This window comes from Lytechinus variegatus, chromosome 5 (genome assembly GCF_018143015.1).
Source record: "Lytechinus variegatus isolate NC3 chromosome 5, Lvar_3.0, whole genome shotgun sequence".
NCBI classification, from domain to species: Eukaryota; Metazoa; Echinodermata; class Echinoidea; order Temnopleuroida; family Toxopneustidae; genus Lytechinus; species Lytechinus variegatus.
This window is the reverse complement of record NC_054744.1, coordinates 11,665,902-11,690,087: the sequence shown is the minus strand read 5'-3', so window position 1 is coordinate 11,690,087 and position 24,186 is coordinate 11,665,902. Positions and strand designations below refer to the sequence as shown.

General features: G+C 35.4%; 2 protein-coding genes across 4 annotated transcripts in view; both read left to right on the top strand.

The window, feature by feature from the left end:
* Window positions 1-9,790, top strand: part of LOC121415345 (GON-4-like protein) — a 34,157-nt gene extending 24,367 nt beyond the window's left edge. For 2 of the 3 annotated variants that reach the window (XM_041608524.1, XM_041608523.1), the window contains exons 19-28: window positions 246-344; window positions 1,055-1,195; window positions 1,631-1,774; window positions 2,500-2,592; window positions 3,028-3,165; window positions 3,406-4,085; window positions 5,587-5,716; window positions 6,386-6,738; window positions 7,224-7,326; window positions 7,791-9,790. In XM_041608524.1, the coding sequence (XP_041464458.1) occupies window positions 246-344; window positions 1,055-1,195; window positions 1,631-1,774; window positions 2,500-2,592; window positions 3,028-3,165; window positions 3,406-4,085; window positions 5,587-5,716; window positions 6,386-6,738; window positions 7,224-7,326; window positions 7,791-7,955 (2,046 nt within the window). In that variant the 3' untranslated portion in view covers window positions 7,956-9,790. The remainder of the gene's footprint in view (window positions 1-245; window positions 345-1,054; window positions 1,196-1,630; window positions 1,775-2,499; window positions 2,593-3,027; window positions 3,166-3,405; window positions 4,086-5,586; window positions 5,717-6,385; window positions 6,739-7,223; window positions 7,327-7,790) is intronic. The other variant, XM_041608525.1, reaches the window with a different exon arrangement.
* Window positions 9,791-14,401: 4,611 nt separating this feature from the next.
* On the top strand, window positions 14,402-22,672 carry LOC121415344 (ribosome biogenesis protein NSA2 homolog). Its single transcript, XM_041608522.1, has 9 exons — window positions 14,402-14,525; window positions 17,753-17,820; window positions 18,295-18,360; window positions 19,387-19,440; window positions 19,615-19,850; window positions 20,327-20,421; window positions 21,357-21,497; window positions 22,338-22,389; window positions 22,592-22,672. Exons 1-9 carry the CDS (start codon window positions 14,523-14,525, stop codon window positions 22,657-22,659), a joined length of 783 nt encoding a protein of 260 aa, XP_041464456.1. The 5' UTR covers window positions 14,402-14,522; the 3' UTR covers window positions 22,660-22,672.
* The last annotated feature ends 1,514 nt before the right edge of the window (window positions 22,673-24,186 follow it).

The window sequence follows — 24,186 nt, the reverse complement described above, 5'->3', positions numbered from 1 at the left end:
TAATTGAAAGAAGCCATTTCAGATAAGCATGCATGTTTAAGAAAGTTAACTTAATGTCAATTTTTAATCTCTCCATGTATAAGATAAAGGAGAAAGGTTTGTAGAAAGCTCTCCATTGTGAACTGTATTCCCAGTCTATTCTCTTTCTGTGGTCATTTGTTCTATCATTGTTTTATCATTGTGTACATGAATACATAGTTTCATTATTTCCATTTAAGTGATATTACCTATAACTCTTTTTGCAGTTGTACTACTCAGTAAAGGATGTGTTAACAGATAGGCCCGATCTGATAGAAGAATTCACTGCCTTCATGCCTCCTGATGTTGCACTTCAGTGTGGTGTGGTAAGTGGTTTCACTCTACCAACCAGAGATATCCTAGGCCTTACAAGAATCGAGGAGCAATATTTGAACAAGTCTTAAGTCTTCTACATGTAGCTTGTTTCATTCTAGATTTTAGCCATATCTTCATTGTTACTGAATGCAATTAAATGTTATACAAACCAGCTTACTAATCAAGAGTGGGTAGAAGTAGAGTTTTCTCACAATTCAGGGGCCCGTAACACAAAACTTAGCAATGATCGTAGAACATTTTTCTACGATTGATTCCATTGACTACAATGTACAATTGTGAAAATGAAGTGCATGATCAATCGCTAACCTTTGTGTTACGGGACCCAGGTGATTCTTCAGTGTTTATTCTCATTAGTGGCCAACTTTTCCTTGGGGTAGACAACTTAAAGCTGCAACTGAGAATTGAAAAATCAAAGAAATATGTTACTGAATGATAAAGCCCAACCGCAGCTAAGAATAAGGATTGATCAGTAGAACTAGTGAAATTGATGGAATGGTAAATGGTTCATAAACACAAGAATAGAAGAGAATATTTGGTGTCTAATGCAAGGTGTTGAGTACACTGTCATCAACCAATCTCCCGTGATTAACATGACAGAGTAATATCACAATAGGGGCACAACTTGCGTGCAAACATTTTGAAATATGCAAATTTATGTGTGTTATTCATCACCACATTTCTTTTTTTTCTTGAATCACAGTTCTTAGAGTGCCTGGAATTCTCCAAAGCGAGACTGTTTTTACGTCAAGTCGAGGTTCACTTCCACAAGCAGCCTGCCCACATACAGAGGGTCATCAAGACAATGGTACAATGGGGAGAGACACAGCGGAACTATCAAGATGTAAGTTATAGTATATTATAACGTGAATAAATGCAAAGTTCTTTTTGTTTGTTTGCTCTCGATATTATATATGTTAATTGCTATTAAGGAATAACCCTTGCAAGAGGGGTTCTTTATCATTTCATAAGTTAGTTAAGTTCAATTTTTTTATTTGAATTCTTTGAATTAATTTTTTCATATGTATTCCATGAAGTATCATATAGTATATACATCTAAATATGACCAGCCTGAAATGTTTCGTTCCGTTTTCAAGGTTAATGAAAGGTTATGATGCTCTTGATTTGTGATGCCTGAAACAATTCACAAAGAGAAGTCAAGATAGAGCATATATGGGGGTCAGTCATGCAATAAGATTATTTTATGGCATTGCAGAATTGCAAATAAAGTCAAATATTTTGATTAAATTTTACTTTCATGTATATATGATCTTTTCAGTTGAAAGAAGCCTTGATCCCTCTACTGAAAGGTCAACCTCACCTTGAACAGGAGCTGTCAATGCTGTTTCCTGATAGTAGGCCACCAGAGAACTACATGATGGACTTTGAAGAAATTAATCTCACTGATGACAAGAAAATGGCTGTAAGAAATTTCTTTTCATCTATAATGATGATGATAATGATGATGATGGTGGTGGTGGTGGTGGTGGTGGTGATGATGATGATAATGATGATGATGATGATGATGAAGATGATGATGATGATGATGAAGATGATGATGGTAATGATAATAATGCTAATAATGATAATAGAAATGATGAGGATGATGATGTTAATGATAATAATAATAGAAATGATGAGGATGATGATGTTAATGATAATAATGATAATAAAAATGATGATGATAATGATATTGATAATATCAATAATAATGATAATTATATTATTATTATATATGTTAATGTAGCAGTTACTATATGCATGTACTCTACTGTGCTTGATGCTTGGTGTTATATTGTTACCCCACCTGTAGCTGAGCTGCTATATAGGCACTTACGCCTTACGTGGTACCAATTTACCTCGCCTGGGTCGAGTGCAGCAAAATATGGTTAAATTTCTTGCTGAAGGAGAATGCCCCATAGCTGGGATTCGGACCCACGGTCCTCTGATTGCAGCCCTCTGGATTAGTCCAGAGACTAATCCACTGGGTTACAATGCTCCACATCAATACATCAGAGATAAAAGTGCAGTGAGTGTTACAAACTGATGGATACAAATACTAAGAAGTGTTCATTACTCTGATGTGTCTTGTCTTGTGCTTGTTTCATTGGGAATGAATTTGTGTCATCTTTCTGTTTGATTGAACAGTGTGATGACTTTGAGGAGATTGAGCTATCAGAGAGTGAAGAGGAAGAAGAAGGGACTGTTGCCAAGCAACATGGGAGAGGCGTCACTGATAGGGTAAATACTTGAGTCCTTTCATAATAAACACTGATGATATGAAAACAAATCAAGAGAACCTTGCAATGACAAAAGATTACTCATAGGTGTGTATACCAACCCAAAAGAATTTGCGTATAATCGACCAAAGATTATTTCTAGTCCCCCCCCCCCCACCTGGTAATTTTTTTTAATGTGTCATTTTGACAATTGTATCAGCAAGACACGTTACATTACATCCATTATAACCCCTTTTTGATGGTAACAGTTTGTAATATATTACTCCCAGTGAAAAGTGATCACAGTAATAGATATTTTACTAGAAGTAGCAAAGAATCAACAAAAGTTAGATTAAAGATGCAATGATATGTAAGTGAAAAAAAATGATTGCATACATTTTATTTTTATGTGATTAAGTTATGTTTCTTTCATTAAAAAAAATGTTTCTTTTTGTAGAATATCCTGGACCCCTGGAAAGGATTGAATGATGAGCTTCAGTATGGAACCAGGAGCTGTAAATGTAACTGCCATGAGACATCTCAAGACTCCCGTGTTCAACGTAAAACAAGGCATTGTGCTTATTGTTCAGCTATGGTAAGTTTTCCTCCAACACTAGTTTTTCAGCCCCCACCCCCCCATCTCTTCCCCTTCACCTCCATCATCTCCTCTTGCTACCAATCCACCATCTATTGGGAATTACTTCATTTAATTCAACTTAACTTTGCTTGAGTCAGTTAAGTTATTCATGTACTACACTTTTCACCTTCTCAATACAGTATTTCTATAATTTAAAAAATACTGTGAATCCTTTCCATCATTCCATCGCTCGTATAGGTGACCAGAGCAGAGCTGATCAGCTCCTTGCGTGGTGTAGGCCCTGGACGTAGACGGGCCATGCGAGATGGATCGGTAGGCCGAAGGAGAGGTACCGGTGTGGGCAAAAGACAGGGCAGAGGTTCCAAATTGACTAATGGAGCGAAAGGAGAGGACGGCGCCGGAGGCTCGTATCCGACCAATGAGGCCGTCAATCACCTATCACAGATGTGTGATAATCTGGCAGACTACCTCCAGGACAACGCCTCGGCAACGGAAGATGAAGATGATGTAGAAGATGATGAGGATCATGACGATGAAGAGGAGGATGATGATGAAGATGAACATGACGATGATGACGATGTCGGCGATGAAGAAGAGGATGAAGACGAACTCGGTGTTGCTACTGGCGATGAGGATGATGATGTCGATCACGAGGACGATATAGATGGCCAAGATGATATCGATGGCCATGAGGATGATGAGGAGGAGGATGAAGAAGAGGAAGATGCTGCAGATGATAGAGACGAAGACGACGATGATGAAGGTGGTGTGATGTCAGAAGACGATGCAGATGATGAGGAAGAGGATGGAGGAGACATGAATCATATGACATCTGGAGAAAGCACAGACGATCTCACAGCAGACCACTCGCCTTGTACCAGTCGTGGCAGCAGAGAAACAATGGGCTCAGGAAACAGGTAATCAAGGCTAAGTCTCAGAAGTTCCTTTTTCCTTACAAATTAGATGTCAGTTCCAAAGCCATTAGAAAAAAAATAGTTGGAAATTGATGAATGTAATTATGGAAGTGTAAGTCTCCAAAATACCAAGAGAATGTTTTGTTCATTCACCATTGTTTGGCATACATTTTGAAAAATAAACTTGAAATAACAATCACATTTTAAATCAAGAATATTTTTCAAACATATTTGATCCATTTGTCGTATTAGTACTATTGAACTATGATTGAGTATAAGCATGAAATATAATAAGCATAAATATATAAGCATAAAATTTGAAGGCTTAAAAGAAAAAAACAACTATAAAACCCACTAAAAGTTAAGTACAATCATCAAATAGTTTAACCCTAAATCTCCCGGGGTATTTTGATTCTTGTCATTCCCGGGGGGGGGGCCATTATGGCCCCCCCTTAAGATCTCGGCCGCCGATCGCGCGAGCGATGCAAAAATTTGCACGCTGGTAGTGTGCGATGTAATCTACAAGGCTGTATGGTAAAATTTTCCAAAATAATGAGATTTTATTTTATATGAATTAATTATGCTAATTTATGCATAAATCATACTTTTTGCTCTAATTCACTAAATAAAGCTCCTAGAATGCTAATTTTTGGTAAAAATTTTCTTTGTAGCATTCTTAACAATCGTAATTCAAAAAAACTTTGGTTTGGAAATAAATTTCTTATGTATTTTATTGTTTTATGAATTTCTTATGTATTTCTTTGTTTTTTTACTTTTTGTTTTTTATTGTTTTTTCAATGGAAATTGTTCCAGACATAATTCTGATCATAAACAAGGCAAAATTAATTAAGTTTAATCAGTAAAAGTAGAAATAATGAAACATTTATGAATTTTGGCTAAATACGCAATTTGCATTGGATTTGTACATGAAATCACGTTTATGAGCAATTTTGGGTCTGACATGCACTTGCATAATGTTGCGTAATGTCGTAACCGCATACCCGGGCGTCACAAATTTGGTCTCAAAATTTGCGCGAGACTTGAATGTAAAAAGTCAGTGAGCCGCGAGGTAAAAAAATTTCGCGCAAAATATATATCGCGAAAATTGTTGAGGGGGGGCCATTATGGCCCCCCCCCCTGGGAGTATTAGGGTTAATGGAAAGAACGTATTTTTTTCTTTTTCATTTTGTCCCCCTTCCACATGGTTCTTTATTTTCAAAAAGCATAGTTACATTGTATAAACATTTACAATTTTTCAGACATACAGTTAATAAACATGGTATATACATAATTCATAATACATAGACATGTAGTCAAACTGACTTATACAATCCAGTTGTCACAGCCAAAACAAATTTGGCAAGAAAAATAAGAAATCTGAGACATATATCTAAGAAATAACACTGGTAATAATTAGGTTTGTTAATGTGACAGATTGCCAGCTTGTTCGAAAGAATGTATTCATACTTTTTAAAAATTATTGAATATTTATTTATTTTCCTAGTAACTCTGGGTCCCAGCTGAGTACAAGTCCTGCCTCATCCCATACTACCCTCCTTGGGTCAGGCGTTACCATGGATACCGATAGTCGCAGTCTCACATGCTCACCAACAGAATTTCAGAAATCTGTCCAGGTATGTAATTTCTTTTAATCCAAAAGTTAGTGTTAAGCTTCCTTTTATTCTTCGGTCCACACTTCTGTTACCCGGGAAACTCTGAAGAGTGAATGTATTAATATGAATTAATTTGTCAAGCTTTATTTAAAAAAAAAAATTGTCACATTACATTACTTATTGTGGGGTTTGTACCACCTATAGATCTTGCTTCTTTTGAAGCAATGATGCAATGAATGATCTGAGTTTTACAAATACAGTATCAAACTTTGGATAATGTTTGGTGTATATATACACAAAGATTGATGCCTGGTTGGTGCTTCATAAAGCTGTTTGTTAAGTGCGACTTTAAGAACGACTGGTGATCCTTGTGGAAAATGGTATATTCATTGACGATGGTCAAGCGTGTAAGAAAGGTTCACTTGTCATTCTTAAAGTCGCTCTTAACTTAAAAACAGCTTTATGAAACACCTGCCTGGTATGAGAGGCTGAATATGCCTGTGGGCAATGAAATTTTCATTATGAACACTTTAATAGTTTGGTCAGTTGCAAAGATGCATGGATGCAAAAGGTACCAATGCTGATATTGTTCAATATGAACGGTTAGGGTTAATAGGGGCACCTCATTCAAGATAAAGCAGTCTTGAAATAACATGGAAACCTTTCATCAAATGTATCTCTTTTTTTTTGGCAAAGGAAAAGCCTGATGATGTTTCTGTTGAGTCAGGAACAAAAGGTGTTCCTGTTCCTGATATGGTGTCAGCAGAGCATGAGGTCAAAACACAGACTGATCCAGACTCTGAATCAACCAAGGGAAAGAATGAAGAGAAACAGGAAAACGATGGGGATGGATCCATCGGCAACGGCCTACAAGAGACTGCGAGTAGAGATGAGGAGACGCCAGCTCCTGCTGGAGACCAGGAGGGGAAAGGAGAACTGAAGGAGCTTAGTGATGGAGATCAGGTAGAAGAAGGAGGAGGTGATCCTCAGCAATCATCGTCTGTGGAGGCTGATGGAGCTTCATCAGGATTAAACTGGAATAGGTATTTATTCATTTGTCCATTATATTAAATATTTATATTTTAATATATTTAATTTGTTTGTAATTTGATTTGAAGTTTGGTATTTAGGGAAATATCCATTTTCTATTGATTTTTGTAGACCTCCATTCCATTCTTAATTTAAAGAAAGAATCTGATATTTTTACCATTTTGGGTCAATTTCTGATACACTTTTCGTATTTGATATAGCTCTTGATTTTCCAATTTTGCTTAATGATTAATTTACTACTTTTCCTAATAAGGGAAATGTTATTCCTTTCCTTTTCTGAGTAAAGTGATATCTATTTCCTTATGAGAAAAGTTTGAAGGTCTGCAGAAGGTTTTATTCATCCATCCCTATATTCATTTTATTATTCATTTTTTCTTGATTGGAACTCAAAGCTGCATTCGTATACCAATATTAACTTCTGTGACCTTGATTAGAGTTGAAAACATTGTTATTCTTCAACAAACCTTTTTATTCACAGAGATGCAGACAGAGTGTTACTACAGGCCTGTCAGGAGGAAGGAGCTAGTGAAGAAACTTTCATCAAAGTAGCTTCTCATTTGAATGATAAAACACCACAACAGGTATGTACAAGCAAGGGTAGCATGTCATTTCCAAATCTTTTCTCTTGAGTTTTTTTCAATTTGTGTAGACATTAATATGTAAGCCATTGTAGAGTGTCGTTAGTGAAAGTTCATCTGCATTGTTGATAATGATAATTTTCAGTTGTATTTTTAAAAGTATTACTTGTAAATATCAATTATGATATCATATGGGATGATATTCATAGAAAATGTGATGATGATGATTACGGTGTTGGTGGTGGAGGTAATGATGATTGTGATGTTGATGATGGTGATCATGATTATGATGATGTCTTATGCTGCTGATGGTGATGATGATGATGATGGTGATGATGATGATGATGATGATGATGATGACAAATATGGTGATGATGATGAATATGGTGATGATGACGATGATTATGATGATGATGATGTATAACTAATGAAGGATGGTTTGATATTTTTTTATTTTTATTTTGAAGGTTAAAGAGAGATTTGCCACTCTCATGAAGTTATTCCACCTGAAAGAAAGTAAGGATAATGATGAGCCAAGCAACGATGAAGAAGATGAGGAAGAAGAAGAGGAGGAGGAAGAAGAAAGTGGTGAAGAGGAAGAGGAGAATGCAGATGATGAAATTGAAGTCTAGTAAAATGAAAATCCAGTGAGGGGCATGGCAATTTTGGGGGCAAGGAAGAATATGTGATACAAGGCAATTGGCCCCCTTGCTTGATAAACAACAACACAACAAAAGTATTCTTTATACATTGCAAACAGTCTCAGAAAATTGCTATTGAGACTAATACACATTTATTTACCATGAACAGAAAAGGAAAAATACTGCTCTACAGAAATATTAATTTTGCAACTTCAGAAATACCACTTGATTTTCAGAAGAGCTTATTTGAGACCTGTACTTGATTCTTCTAATTGTGACAAAAAACACAATTCCTTCTGTAATGTGCATTTGTTTTCTTTACTCCTTTTTTTCAAATCTACAATTTCTGTTTTCTGTGGGCTTTTTTTTAAATATGTGTTTTAAATAGTATCCCATATTAACAACTCATTGTTCTAGTCATTGTTCAAAATACCCCCTGTCATATGGCACTGTTCTTAAATACAAAGCCTATGTTTTGTTCTTGAATTGTTATCAAAATTGCATTCAATATTTAAATGAGAAAAAGGGAAAAAGTCTGGTTTGTCAAGAAAGAAATTTAACTGAATCATGCTTTATCATGATGCCATATTTTATTTTGACATCTGTATTTCTTAGACTGACACATTTAGAAATTGTATGAATGACATCATCCCTTTCCTTTGCTTCTTAGCCGATAATTATTTGGCGACACTCTACAGTAGGTCCTCATGTAATTGTGTCATTTGGTTCATTTACAGAGCTGTTTTCTCTACAAGTGTCACAATACACACTGCGTACTAGGTCTTATTTCCTAAATGTCCTAATTGAACCTGTGCTCTAGACTTAAACATATTTCTCTGAGTTGTGTACAGACCTATGGCAAGTTTTTTTGAGAAACAATGCCTCTGCTGTGAAAAGTATTTTTTGAACTCGTTTTGTATTAAAGGAAAATAGAAGATGGGCTTACTTTACTATATACATTGCTGAAATATGTGTGATTTGTATAGATATGTGAGAAATTTATTTCTATTTTCTGAGTTTTGTATGTTTGTTTGTTTTTTGCTCTAAAGAAATTACCCAAACTTGCCAAAATAGTATTGAATTAGAGTGAGTGATTACAGCTATTTTGGAGTGAAACTTAATTTATTCCCATGCTTTAGGTGTTTGACCTTGTGTGCATGCTTATTTCATAATTTGTTGTATTTTTATTATTCATCTTACATATTCTTTTTCTAATAACATGAAGGCACTTGATTCATATGTTTTTTAGCTAGTATTGTGATATGATAAGAATAGATATTTGATGATGATGATGCAAAGATCATGGTGTTGTGCAGTTAATTTAGTTTGTAATTCCTGCCATGTATACAATTAAATATATATAGATTATCTTTTGAAGAATTATATTCTCGAAATAAACATCGTTTTTGCTAACCAGATGTAGTTTATCCATATATAAATTGCACATTATGAATTCACAGTTATTACATGGAAGGAATTCTTTCCTCCAGAATTCACTCAATCCTTATGCCTGCTTTTTTCCCTCTATATTAACATTTTCATTGCATGATTGCGATTTGTTTATTTATTATGGTAAATCTAATTTTAGTGCCCCCCTTGTCCCAAGATATAGACATATGGTAATATAATCTTGGTATTTATTTTGTTGATGACATATCGTACAACTCCTATCATTCATGCTGTAAATTTTGTTAATTATATCTGCTTTTTGGTGCAATTTTATTTGTAACGAGTGGTAATGTTGTAAACAAAAAGTTTGTTAATTGTTATATTTTGTTGGTCTTTTGTACATACTTGTAAATAGAGGAACGGTTTTGTATTTCTGATCTTGCAAAAGCAAATATAAACCTGAGAGTTCTGAATGATGGAACCATCTGTCCTGTGTGGCATTTCTGTTTTTGTTGAAATGATGAATGTAATCATTTGAATTGGTAAATGAATAATCAAGTAAATTGAGTATATGAAATTGATAAAAATATATATGTATGAAATTGATAATTATAAAGGTTCACATTTTTTGGTGGTGTAACTGCATTATTAAAATGACGAAAAATCCCAACCAAAATGGAGGAAAATCTGGTCATCAAGCCAGGACATTCTTGTGTTTTTATGTGTGAAAGAAAGGGGACAGCTGTGGAAAAAAGGGTAAAATCCAACCAAATATAGAAAGATTTTTTTAGGTAAACATCAGAGAAGCAGATAGGTGAAAGTTTTTCCCAAAATTGGACAAACGATAAGAAAGTTATGAGTTTTTAGAAGTTGTGAAAATGGTTATCACTTTACCTTTGGGGTTTAATAGTGGCTGCAAAGATGTGTCATTAATGTGACGAACACGCAAGTATGAAGCAATTACTCCAGTTCTAGTTTTTGCACACAACTGTGTTTTTATAAAATTGCCGCGTCCTATTTACTTGATTTAGTATCATATTACCAGCCATCCCGAAATCTTAGATCAAGCTCAGAAGCATTATTCATTGTTCCCTCTGTCTTTCCAAAGTCATATGGTGAGCGTGCTTTTACTCATGCCTCTGCTGTCTTCTGGAATGCTTTACCTAATTCAATGAGATATCAAAGTGATTTATGTACATTCAGGAGATCCCTTAAAACATCTATTCAATGCATAAAATACCAACTTTGAACTAATGGTCCAATATAAATATCTTGATTACTTTATTCTTACCTTACACTATTTCTTCTTTAAGCGCATAGGGACATGCTATGCTATGTGTGATGCGCTATACAAAAATTGAGCATTATGATTATTATTCTTCATTTGCAGAATTGCTTCAATATACAATGACACAAATGTCAATTTTGTCAAAGCTTTCACTAAATTTTTTCCTTTTTGAGTATTAGCTTAATACGATCTCTACGTTATATTTGATTATCGCTCCAGTGGATGGCTAGAAGAGAAAAAACAATTTTTTTCATGACAAAGTACAAAGTGATGCAATGAAAGGAAAAGTAGTCTCTACATTGATGGACTGACCAAATTGTCAATTTGAGACTATCTAGTCTTGGGGATCTTGTTTTTGCTATTATCTTTAACTTATTTTGTCTCTATTTTTTTTTCTCCAAATTTCGGACATTCTATTTTCCTTAATTTTTCGTTTGTACTAAAAAAAATATTGCTAACGGGTTTGTCTTTAGTATATGTTATTTGATGATACTAGCCATGCAGAAAATCCTTGATGTTCAGCTAATTAGTCTGTAACATTGAATTAGATTACTAATATTCTTTTGCTGTGCTGCATATGACAAACCAGGTGGGTGTTTCATAAAGCTGTTCATAAGTTGAGAGCGACTTTAAGAACGACTGGTGATCCTTTCTTGTGGTAAATGGTATATTCATTGGCGATGGTTAAGCGCGTAAGAAAGGTTTACCAGTCGTTCTTAAAGTCGCTCTTATCTTACGAACAGCTTTATGAAACGGCCCCGTGGAGACAGTGAGATGGAAGGGAATATATGAGACAATTTTTCACGAGCTAGGCTATTTTCCATCCAAATCAATGTATTGACTCTTCTCTATTCGATTGAGAACATGGAAGGCAGGGTCTTAATTGAGAAACATTAAGATGCTGAGTTGGGGGGGGGGGGCATTTCATAAGGCTGTTAGTAAGTGAAGAGTGAATTCAAGAACGACTGGTGATCTTTTCTTGTAAATGATATACTCAAATGTTGATTGGTGATTGAGTATAAGAAAGGTTCACTAGTCATTCTAAAAGTTGCTTTTAATTACAAACATCTTTATGAAATACCCCCACCAGGGGGGGGGGTACCTACTGACGTACAAGGAGGTGCCACTCTTTGAGGCCACTTTTTTGTGAAAAGTCCTTAAAGTTGGCTGAAAACTCCTTAAACGTATACCCCGGGTAATATAGCACCCCCTTTGGGATATTGAGTGATATGATTTTATTAGGTGGTCTGTCTTTGACAGATCACCTCTTAATTTCGTCAGAATTTTCTTATTTCTTTCTTTCTTTATTTTTACGGATTTTCTTGTCGCCAACTTTTCTCCGAATCGGCTGAATCAATTTTGCTGATTTTTTCGTCATACATAGGATCTGTCATGGACACGTCAAAATAAGCTTTTCAAGGTCATCAGGTCATGATGACGTCATCTAGGCGCCATTTTGTAAAATCACATCAATCATATCTCCATTATTAATTATCAAAAATCAATCAAATTAACATCACATTAATTTAAGGTCAAGGGTCATCAGGTCATGTCATCAAAGGTCACCTGAAGGTCACGACGCGCGCGTCAAAATTTCAAAATGCTCAAAATCACTTTTTGACCGAACGAGAGTACGTTTTAGGTCATTTTAAGCATTTCAAAAATTTTGCACGCGCGCACGCATGCGCGCGCGTTTCCGCGCGTAACGCCTTAACACAACGCAGAAACACCGTTTTTTTACATCATTTCATTGATAATAAAATTTTGAACAATTTGATACCTTGATCAACCTTCTACGACCATTAATAACGAAATTAACACCCGTTAAACTTTGCAGCACGTGTGCGCGCGAGCTCTCACTATAGGCCATATATGGGCAAAAACATGCCTATTGAAAATTCACTGTAGCTCTTTAAATAGTCCGTTGACCCCAATTTTGTTTCATATATCGATAGAGTATGAGTTATAGATTCGATTTCATGTCACCATTGTCCCTAAATTATATCGTGACGTCATCAAAATGGCGCCTAAACTAAAAATTTCATTTTTTCAAAAATGACGTCATCAAATTTATGCAAATTTGGTTGTAACTTCTCGAATATAGATAATTTTTCGCCCAGATTTCGATATGTTGTAGTTTAGAATGTACTCTTTCTCCTTAGTTATCATTAATTTTCGTTTTGAGAAACGCATCATTGCGTAAAACAGCGATGAAAAGAGGCATGTCATTTTTCCTCATTTTGCGTGTAATCTCTATGGGACATGACTTTTTCTCAAAACTAGATTCGACATTCCTCTATTTCGTGAGCCATATCTCCATTGTTTCTTGTCAGTTTTCTTTAAGCTTTTAGTATGTTGTAGCTGAGATTCTAAGCTTTCATAAATGTGCCCTTCATTTTTTGATCAGATGCCGGGATCATGCCCGTATTTCACTTGCATAATTGGACTTGTAATTCTCAAAATTGCTTACGTGTATTCTCTATGGGGAATATCGTGGCTTTGACTGCTTTCTAAAGGGCGCGGGTTCGAGTCCTGGGGTGAACAAGATGATTTTTTTTCAGTTTTTTTTTTCTTTTTACCACTTCTTACATGATCCTTTATGATAATTAAAAGGTATAAATGTTTAAATTTAGCAAGATAAAACAGATTATAATTGCTTTTTTTTCATATCACATGTGTTTTGCGTGTAATCTCTATGGGACATGACTTTTTCTCAAAACTAGATTCGACATTCCTCTATTTCGTGAGCCATATCTCCATTGTTTCGTGTCGGTTTTCCCTGAGCTTTTAGTATGTTGTAGCTGAGATTCTGAGCTTTCGCAAATGTGCCCTTCATTTTTTGATCAGATGCCGGGATCATGCCCGTATTTCGCTTGCAAAATTGGAATTGTAATTCTCAAATTTGCTTACGTGTAATCTCTATGGGGAATATGCTAGCTCAATGGATAACGCATTTGACGTGTTCGTCCGTATTGCTGACGTGTAGGTCCGTGTTGCTGACGTGGTGGTCCGTGTAGCTGACGTGTAGGTCCGTGTTGCTGACGTATTGGTCCGTGTTGACGACGTGCTCTGCCGGCATGATCCGTGTAGATCCGTGTGAAGCTGCCGTGTTGATGCCGTGTTCACAGTCATCTGGGGCAAAACTATCCCGGACCTCCCCGGATCATGCCGGCATTGCCGTGTTGATCCGTGAGGTATAATCATCTATCTTGTATGTATCTGTTTGAAGATGTATGTCTGACGATTGTCATCACCACATCAATAATCACATTTAGTAATGGTCAAAACTTATTCTTAGGATGTCTACGATCAACATTATCAATGATATCTAAATGATTTATTTCATACATCAGCCGACACTGAATGACAAATCATGACAGACCACCTAATTCGTCCGCATGACGAATTAAATTCTAGTTATTATTATTACTGGTATTGTCAAATGAGAGAAAATCCTTAAAGGGGAATCCATCCTTGGTCGTGAAACATATGGGACAGGATCGAGAAAATCAAGTTGTGTGATTAATTTTCTTTTTCCTCTTAAACAATTTGTATTTGGGAAGGATTCCCCTTTAAACATTAATCTCTTGAGGAGAAACCGAAATTCCTTGATAATAAGTACCCTTTTTTCTGCCAAAATGTATACCCTTGAAAGATATGGGTTTCAGCTGCACACACCGTCCGAAGTAAACCCCCCCCCCCCCCTCTACGGGGTCGTTGGTCAGATCGCGAGGCGCCAGCGAGCGATAGTTCGATGACCTTTCTGCCACGCGTGTTTCTGCTGAATGCTGTGTCCACCACTTCTTCACGTTGTTGCGAGCTTCCGCGATTCCTTTCTAATTTTTAACTGTTGAGTTGATTTATCAGTAAGGTTGCACAAAATGGTAAGAACGATAATATTCATTCAATATGATAAAATTTTGATGATGTGATGCGAACGATATGAAAATCAGCCACTTTTAAAAGTGAACTTTCGAAGTGGAAATTATGTGTTGTCCCACGTATTGGAAACTATGTCATGTAGATCTACATGGCATGCATGTATGATGGGGGGACCTAAACATGCTAAACTAAAAGCTACGCTCTTTGTTTACAAACGATAGAAACTATGCCAATTTTAATATTTGAACAAATTATCTGTCGCTAACTTGTGGCAAATATTAGATCATTAAGCAAGAACAAAATATCACAAAACTCACTAATCATGCTAATACGAAAATCCCGCCGCCGTGTTTTCCGAACACCTCTTGAATTCGCCGCCCGATGTTAGAAGGGGTCCTAAAGCTACGCCTACGCACTCGATTTATCATGCAGAAAAATAGAATTTCCTGTGCCTCAATTTCTAAAATATGTTCATACTATTATAGGATAATATGAAATTAAAGAGAATATAGCTCAAAAATTCAAAACAGTTGTGGGTGTTCTCTGCATTTAGAGATTTACTGCAGCCTCTGTAGAATAGGAATCATTCGTCACTCTGCAGTCACAATTCCACACAAAGTGCGCATTTGCCATTAAAAACTGCATGCGCGACGAGTGGTGCGTAGCTTTAGGACCCGCGCAGCTTTAGGACCCCCTACCATACATGTTGCACCGCACTGCGCAATTTTTTTTGCAAAGGAAAGCACAATTGTCCATACTATAGACTGTAGGATGGGGGGGGGGTCGGGTGTCCTGACACTATATTTTTGAAGCCTTTTTTGTGTTTGGATTTCACTAACATGACTAATAGTAAAATATGAATTCGATACCGGCGGTAGGCCCTAGTTATATTTTTTTTCTTGTCATAATTGTTCTGGGGCCGATTGCACGAAAGGGTCTTTCCAAGGACCGTCTTTCGTGTCACCCATCTTTTATGATACGCTATAAGCGGGTGTTTCTGAAATTTATGATAAAGAATAAGATTTGTTAGCTTGCTTTTAAATCAAATTTTATACAATTTAATGATATATCAGTTATCACATTTTATAAACAAATATTTTGTTTATTTTAACAGACGAATGAAATATGTTTGCAGATGATTTATTTAAAATGCGTTTCACATGGCGCATCATAAAAGATGGGCGACATGAAAGATGGTCTTTGCAAAGATCCTTTCATGCAATCGGCCCCAGTACTCCCTGTACTGTAGATCTAACTTTACACATGTATAATGAATATCTCCTAACATTTTAATTGATGAAACTTCACTTGTAAATTTTTCCAAATGACTTTCTAAAATTGATCGTCCAGACACACAACAACTGGGAATTGGGAATACAACGGATAGACCGTCTCTGCACAGCGATCCAGGGACCGCTGATTGGTCAGTCGCTATCACGCAGCAGGTCACGTCATGACTACGTCAGTACATGGTCGCCAAAATTCCTTCGGACTGTGTGCATAGCCAGGAGGCTCCTAGAGAGTAAAAAACATTTACTAACGTATGCTTACTCTCCACGGAGCCAGGGTTTGCATCCCATTCATGTGCATGTACCGCAAAAAAAAAAAACTTTCACCCCCGAGATTTCTACTTCTAAAAAAGATCTAGACCTCTAATCCTAAATCACTTGGATGAGATACAACTTCATTTCCAATATTTCGTCAATATTGATTTCAATTTTTAATCAAGAATTCATTAAAAAACAAGAAAGATATTGTGAAAAGGTAGGGAAAACTTGCCACCGTGTTTACGTCGCCATCTTGTTTTCTTTGTTTTTTGACAAGACAACAGCATGCATATGCGTCTTGAAGCCTTGGCGAAAAACAAAGAAAACCAGATGGCGACGTAACCATCCCGTCAAGGAATTTTGGCGACTGGCGATGATGAGACCTGGGAGATTGAACAATCAGCGGTCTCCGAATCGCTGTGCGGAGACGGTCTATCCGTTGTACATGTTTACCTAGTTATTGCGTGTCCAGACACTCAATTTTAGAATGTCATTTGGAAAAATTTACAAGCAAAGTTTCATCAATTTTCAATGTTAGTACAAAATGTTAGGAAATATTATAGAGAACAAAATAGATGATTACAACTATTGAATTCATATTTTTAGTGTAATCCAAAGACAAAAAAGGCTTCTAGAAGAAAATAAGGCAAAAAAAGCCCATGTGTTCATAGTTCCATCATACTGCTAATGGATTGTCTTGGCACAACTACATGTACATGTACCACAAATGTACCTCAAAACCCCCTAAATTATTTAAAAAATAAAAGTCATTTACTTAGTCTACCTCAATTTCGTCAATGTTTGTCCTCAATGTTTTTGCCATAATTTCAATATAGACTGACATTAGCAACCAAAATCATGTGCACAAGCGGTTGAGCTGTAGTGGGTAGATCTTTTAATCGCTAACTTCTGTTAGACTTCACACATGTGTGTGCGGTACCAGTTCACTATTTTGAATCATGTGAATTGTAGAGATGTTGTTGTTTGTTGGATATTAATTGCTGCGACCAGTCACATTTGACTTTTACCGCCAACTCGTTATTATATTCTTTCTTTTCTTCGAGGTGTCCTATAGAATCGTTCCTCTCCTTTTTTTTCTATTATTTTATTATTATTATAAAGACTATCGTATCTTACAGGTTACCGCATGATCCCGTCCCTTCTAGAGACACCGTCCAGACATCGTCCTATCTCTCCGGTGTAGACAGCGGGCTCCCTTTGGGATACTCTATAGTCTTGAAACTCGAAAAAGAAATAGAGAAATGAACTGTAATAAAGATTTTTTTCCCGTGAGAACAAAAGGCAATGTATTTAAAGGTGTTTACAGGGTCAAGCTCTTCAATTTACAATTTTATAATACAGACTGTAAGGACAAACATCGACAGAATTGAGGTGTATGCATGATTTTTATTACAGAAATAATTTAGGGGGTGTTGTGAGGTACCTTTGTGTCAAGAAAATCCATTAGTATGCTAGAACTCTGGGTGCCTGGGCAAATACCTCCATATTCATTTTTATGTTGGAAAGTCATTATTAAAATGATATTTAGCAGCAAAAGTTGGAAAATCGTTTATTAAGAATGATTTATGACCAACTTGAGCAAATAAATCAGAACTAGCAAAGTACTGCCAAATGTAGCTTAGTTGATCATTTTTATTAACCTCACTTTTCTTCAATTACAGCCTCAAAACGAGCATATTGAGTTGCACAGGAAGCGGCATGGACAACGTCTTGATCATGAGGAAAGAAAGTAAGCAAATTACAAATTCAGTGAATTTATGATTATACTTGACTGAAATCAAGAGAGGGGAGACATTAAGCTCAAGAATTATTTACTGGCACTGTAATTTTAATGAAGTCAAGCAATCATACCTTGCTACATTTTTATGACTAATATTAATAATGTATTGTATTTTGTGCTGGCCAGAACGCATCCACGTAAGTCCTGTTTTTCCCAGAATGATAGCTACATAAGTTAAAGCCAGTAAGTTAGTCTTTTAAGGAATATTCCCTAAAAGACCAAGTCACAAATATTGATATTCTTTTCTTCCGGTATAAAATCTGAGAAATCTCAGATTATAATGAAAATAATGTTGACAGTCTGAGAGTTATGTTTTACAATCTTAACAGATACATAGTATTGTTTGGATGTTATATGTCTCTTCAAAATATACTCTGTTGTAATGCCTCTTTACACTGTTTTTTTTTTCTTTGTGCTGTACAGGAGGAAGAAGGAGGCTCGTGAGCCTCATGAGAGAGCTCACAAAGCTCGCATGCTGACAGGAATAAAGTAAGTTTTGGATTTAGAAGAAAATAATTTTTAAAGACAAAAGAAATCTATTATACTAATGGGTCTTGTTATTGTTTTTAAGTTGTATTTTAAAATTTCATACTCCACCACGTCAATTCTGTTGTTGACGGTAAAAAAAAATAATAATAACTCAAGGATTTTTTTTCATAAAAAGAACATCTTGCCCACATTTTTAAAATTTGTCATTTAAATAAAGTCTTTGCAACAACTATAGACTATGAGAGTCACCCCCATATAATCTTGCACTCTCGCACACTTGCACTTTAACTTTTATCAACATGATTATATAACTTCTACATCCTTTATTATATAATATTATAACTTCCTCATCTTTATTTTTCAATCCCTATCTACTTTTTTGGTAATGTTCGTATTATATTTTGCAATGAAATAAAGTCTCTTTTATTGCGCTGTTTGTCTGATTTTCCTTCCCCTTTCCTATTGAGGCCTTTATCAATTTCAAGCTCTAAGCTTAAGATGAAGGTCTTCCACATTTCAAAATGTATTTTGTTGATATATGTATATATATAATTTTTTGTTTCTGCTATTATTTTTAGCAATAAAAAAAAATTAACAGGTATAAATATATTTCAATTATATTATTAGATCGTATATATGCATATATTATTAATTATATCATTTGCCTATTATGTTATGTTAAGAAAATAATGATTACCCTTGTATATGCTTATGTTATTGGGATGTGGAAACAAATAAAATAATTCACCATTTATTGTAATTAATTCCAAACTCTTTAAATACAAGTAACTTAAATGTCATATGGAAATTTATACATTCCTTGAAAACTAGACACCAATGCACAATTGATACAGTGATTGCCTAGAATTGGAAGACACATTTTATGCCCCACCATCTTGCTGAAGAATAGCATTCTTGGATAAACAGAAAGACTATTTTTTTAGAAGCAGTAGTTGGATGTTAGAGGGTAGCCTGTTATGTGACATACTTTAATGTTTCATTATTCTTTTTTTTTACCTTTAAAAGAGCTAAGCTGTACAACAAGAAACGACATGCTGAGAAAATACAAATGAAGAAGACGTAAGTAAATCAAATCCCTATATCTTTTTATATGAGAAGTTTGGTAAATTTCGATCCAGTGAATATGTTATATTTGTTTGTTTGTTTGGATGTGTATTCACTTTTCATGATTTTATAGAATTATTAGTAAAGGATCATTGCACTGGTAACCCTTGCTTGTTTTTTTTCACCCAGCATCAAGATGCATGAAGAGAAGAAGACTAAGAAACGCAATAAGGATGAAGTTCCAGAGGGTGCTGTTCCAGCCTACCTCCTGGACCGAGAGGGTCAGACGAGAGCCAAGGTTCTCTCCAACATGATCAAGCAGAAAAGGAAAGAGAAGGCAGGCAAGTGGGATGTGCCCTTGCCCAAGGTCAGAGGTCAAGGAGAAAATGAGGTCTTCAAGGTCATCCGTACAGGCAAGAGGAAAAGTAAGTGGTTCAATTTACTTTCTTATAGTCTCTATTGCATTTGCAGTAGTTAGAATGTTATCAAGCTCCTGTGCATGATTGTATATAAACAGCGCACTGTCATGGATAATGGATTTTTTATTGCTATGCTTAAGAATTTGGTATTGCTTTTACACTTACGATTCTCCACAATGATATGCAATGAACTTTGTTTTGCTCTGAGTTACATGCCATCAAGAAAGCAATGTATATATGGGACTAAGCTCAAAAGTGTGATTTGAATTATCCAGCTGTTTTTGTCAAATTTTGAGTGTTTTGGCATCTGAAGTGCAATCTTTTGCAGGGATGTTATAATTGTATAATTATAGCTAAATAACATGAAAAAAAATGAAAGTCACAATGATCGTTTTCACTCTTCCCCTTTTTAAGTCCGTAATTTCACATCTTTTGCCTCTTGCAATTCACGTTTTTATCATACTACTCGGTTTCTGTTTCAGCCAAAGCCTGGAAGAGAATGGTCACTAAAGTAACGTATGTAGGAGAAGGTTTCACAAGAAAACCACCCAAATATGAGAGATTCATCAGACCCATGGTGAGTATCCTATTCAAAATTTATAGTAAAAGCAAAAGGGTTACCCAAAAAAGGCTTCTGGGGCCTGTTGCAGAAAGAGTTGCAATCAATCATAACTCTAAAAATCATGCACAACTTGATTTTCAACCAATCAACAGCGTGCATTTGGGACTTGCGATTGATTTTTTGGCTTGCGTTTAAACGCAACTCTTTCTGCGACGGGCCCCTGAGCATTCAATATTTTGAGTGTCTAAAAATAAAGTTCTGGAAGAATTGCCCCTCTAAATGCAGTATTTTTTCTTATTTGCACTTAAAAATGGATTAGGTAGTATATTAACAAGTGTGCATGCAAGTTTTAAATTTTATGGGAGTAGGAGATATTCACAACTTTCCTCTTTTTATTTCTTGTTTTATTTTGACCAGTGTAAATTCATATTTTCATATTTTAAATTCATATTCATTATTGTGGTGCAGTTCCGTGTAATGAATGGAAAAAAGTAGGAGCAGTTTAAAAGTTATGTGATGTACAACATGAAATCAGTGAAGAGATATGAGTATAGGGGTTCTGTGATTCTAGGGGACATGGTGACTATACAGGCAGCATTATGTTGTAGTTTCCTAGGGCAATCTAACTGACATTGTCTAATGGAGGCAATATGTTTTACGTTTAACAGATTTGGATTTTATGTAATTCTTTCACTCTCATTCTTATGCAGCACAGATATCATTTTTCATCTCTATAAAAACAAACAAATTGTAAAGTAATTAATTTACACAAAACAAATGTTTGGAGTGATTATTTGTAAAGTGCATGGGGTCTTCTGTATTAAGTGCTATATGAAATTGAAATATCATTTTATAATCAACATACTCTTATCTTTATTTGTATTGATTTAAATTAAAACTCTTTTAAGTTTACCATTATATCAACTTGTTTTACTTTCAATCAATTTTAGGCTCTTCGGTTCAAGAAGGCTCATGTGACACACCCAGAGCTCAAGGCTACATTCTGTCTACCTCTGATTGGAGTCAAGAAGAACCCAAGCTCACCTATGTACACATCATTAGGAGTTATCACTAAAGGAACTATTATTGAAGTAAGTCTAGAAATTTTATCTTAATATTTTTAAACTTATCATTTAACAAATGCCTATTGAATTCTGTACCTTTTTCTTTTGTATCTTTATTTCATTTTCTATTTTTGTTCCTAAATTTTAATTATTCAATCAGATATTTTTCTATCTATTAGGTGATTCCATATGTGTCGTACAGAACAATTTGACAACAATTTATAGATGAATTCTTGAGTAACAAAACTTTCTTTTGTGTCAATGATAAAGTTAAAGTGGGTAGTGATGTGAAAAACTGATAACCAACAGAAAATGTTTTAGTACGGGTGAATTAAAGGCAAAAATGTGTGTTGTACAGGACACAGAAATGTCCCGTATGACACTCAACATTATCACTCTTAATTCATCAATGGAAAACATACTTATGTTGGTTGTCATTTTTTTAAAGGACTACCCAGTAGTACTTTAATATTACCATAAAACAAATTGAAGTTCCTCATTTGTTTGGAAGCAGGTTGAAAAGTGTTTTTTTTTAATGGCTGAGTTTTAGCATGGAATCTCCCTATTTATTTATTTATTTGTTCACCTGCTCATTCTTCATTCACTTGTTTTGGATGTATTTACTTTATTTAATTGCAGGTGCATCAAACATGTTGTTATTCATCAATTTTTCTGTGTGTTATGCCATCACCAAAGTCAGTGCACATATTTTTATTTCCCCCTCCCCAAAATTTTGATAAATATAGAAAGTCCTAATGTGCATTCAGCAGTTTCCTTTGCTTTCGCAATTTCACCCCTTTTTAATCAATCCATGTAAAAGGAAGTCTTTCAGTTCAGTCTTTTTCCCCTCTTATCTCATTCTTACAGGTCAATGTCAGTGAACTTGGTATGGTAACACAAGGAGGAAAAGTTGTTTGGGGTGAGTTTCATTCATTGTACCTACAGAAACTGATGCCAGTATTTCTGGTGTCTTTGTTACAGTAATTCAGATTTTGTGATGCCTTTTTTGTTGTACTTTTGTTCATGAGCGCATCATCTATTGCTAAAACACTTATGAAATGGTTAATTTAATTTCAGTTTATTTTCATACATTTTTTTTTACTTTGATATCTTCTATACAGGTAAATATGCACAAGTCACAAATAATCCTGAAAACGATGGCTGTATCAATGCTGTTTTATTAGTCTGAATGGACATCCAACCAAAGAACAATAGACTAAAAAAAAAACAATTGACTGATAAAAAACTTATGAGATCTGCTTTATCTCCTGACTTGCAAAGTTCATCATGGGATGAAATCCCAGCCCTGCATCCATTACTTTGTTGAGGCTCCTTGAAGAGGGAAACTGCACTTTGCATCATGATTTGTGTCAGCATTTGTGAATGAAGAACATGTTTGATAGGAAGTAACCTTTGAGCTGATGTGGATGAAGAAAGCAAAGATCTGGAAAAAACGTGAAACCTGGAAGGTGATATAAAAGGCCTCAAAATACAAGCATAAATGATCCAGGCTGGTGTTCTAGAGGATGACATACATGTACATTATGTTTACCAACTAACACCAGAGAGAGAAATTACCCCCAAATCTATGCCCGATTCCCCTCAAAGCTTTATCCTCTGACATACATATTTTAGACAAGTTTGCCTTTTTGAAAATCAGGGTTACCAAGTCTTCATAATAGGAGACTCCCTGAAAACTGACTGATTTTCAAGCTAAAAACTGCAGATTTTCAACATCTCCCTGATTCATACCAGTAGTCCCGGTACTTTTATTTCTTTCATTTGATTGTGTGTAATCAAGAAAGATCTCCCTCCTGTCTCAGTGAATTTTCCCCCAAGGTGAATATTAAAGTCGTCAGCTGTGGAAAATGTATGTGGAAATCTTTAATGTGGACCCTGCTCTAAACCCAGTCTCTAGATGTCCTGTCTTCAGTATCATGCTTGGGTGTGTTTTTTTTTTACTGATCTATAAGACAGCTATGATGAAGTGTATTTCAATAAAATGATTAGTTGAGAACATATACATGACCTGGGGGGTGTTTCACAAAGATTTAAGTATGATTTAAATTACTTTTAAATCCTGACGCGTACATGATATGCAACTTGCAATCTTATTGATCAATACGCAGTAGTGCGCGTCCTCTTGGCATGATCTGACCAATGCGGTCATGTCTTTTATACCACACGCAACTAGGCATTTAAGTGCGACTCTAAGTCATACTTAAATCTTTGTGAAACACCCGCCTGGGCCCTGTTGCAAAAAAACAATCATTATTATGGTAACTTTGCCATTCATTGGTAACTTCCGGTGAATCCTGATTTTGATTGGCTATTCAGCATTGTTATGTACTGTGGTAATTACCATTGATTGACAAAGTTACCATAATGAAACATATTCCGAGCGTTTATTTAAAATACCTTGGAAGCAGTCTTGACACACCCTTGGCGATTTCTTTGGGCATATTAGAACTGATCCAAAGGAACCATTTTGGGGTAATTCTTACAAATACGCTCACTTATCTATGTGTATCATTTGACTTTACCACAGAAAAACATTTTCCTTTACCCTTTGAATCCAAAAAGCCTGAATATCAGCTTCAAGTCCTGTGATTCGAAAAGCAAGGGTTTTAGATATCAGGTGACCTTTAAAATTGACATAATTTTAGAGATATTCGGTCAATAACTTCAGTTTATTATTTTGTTGACGATTGGCTTC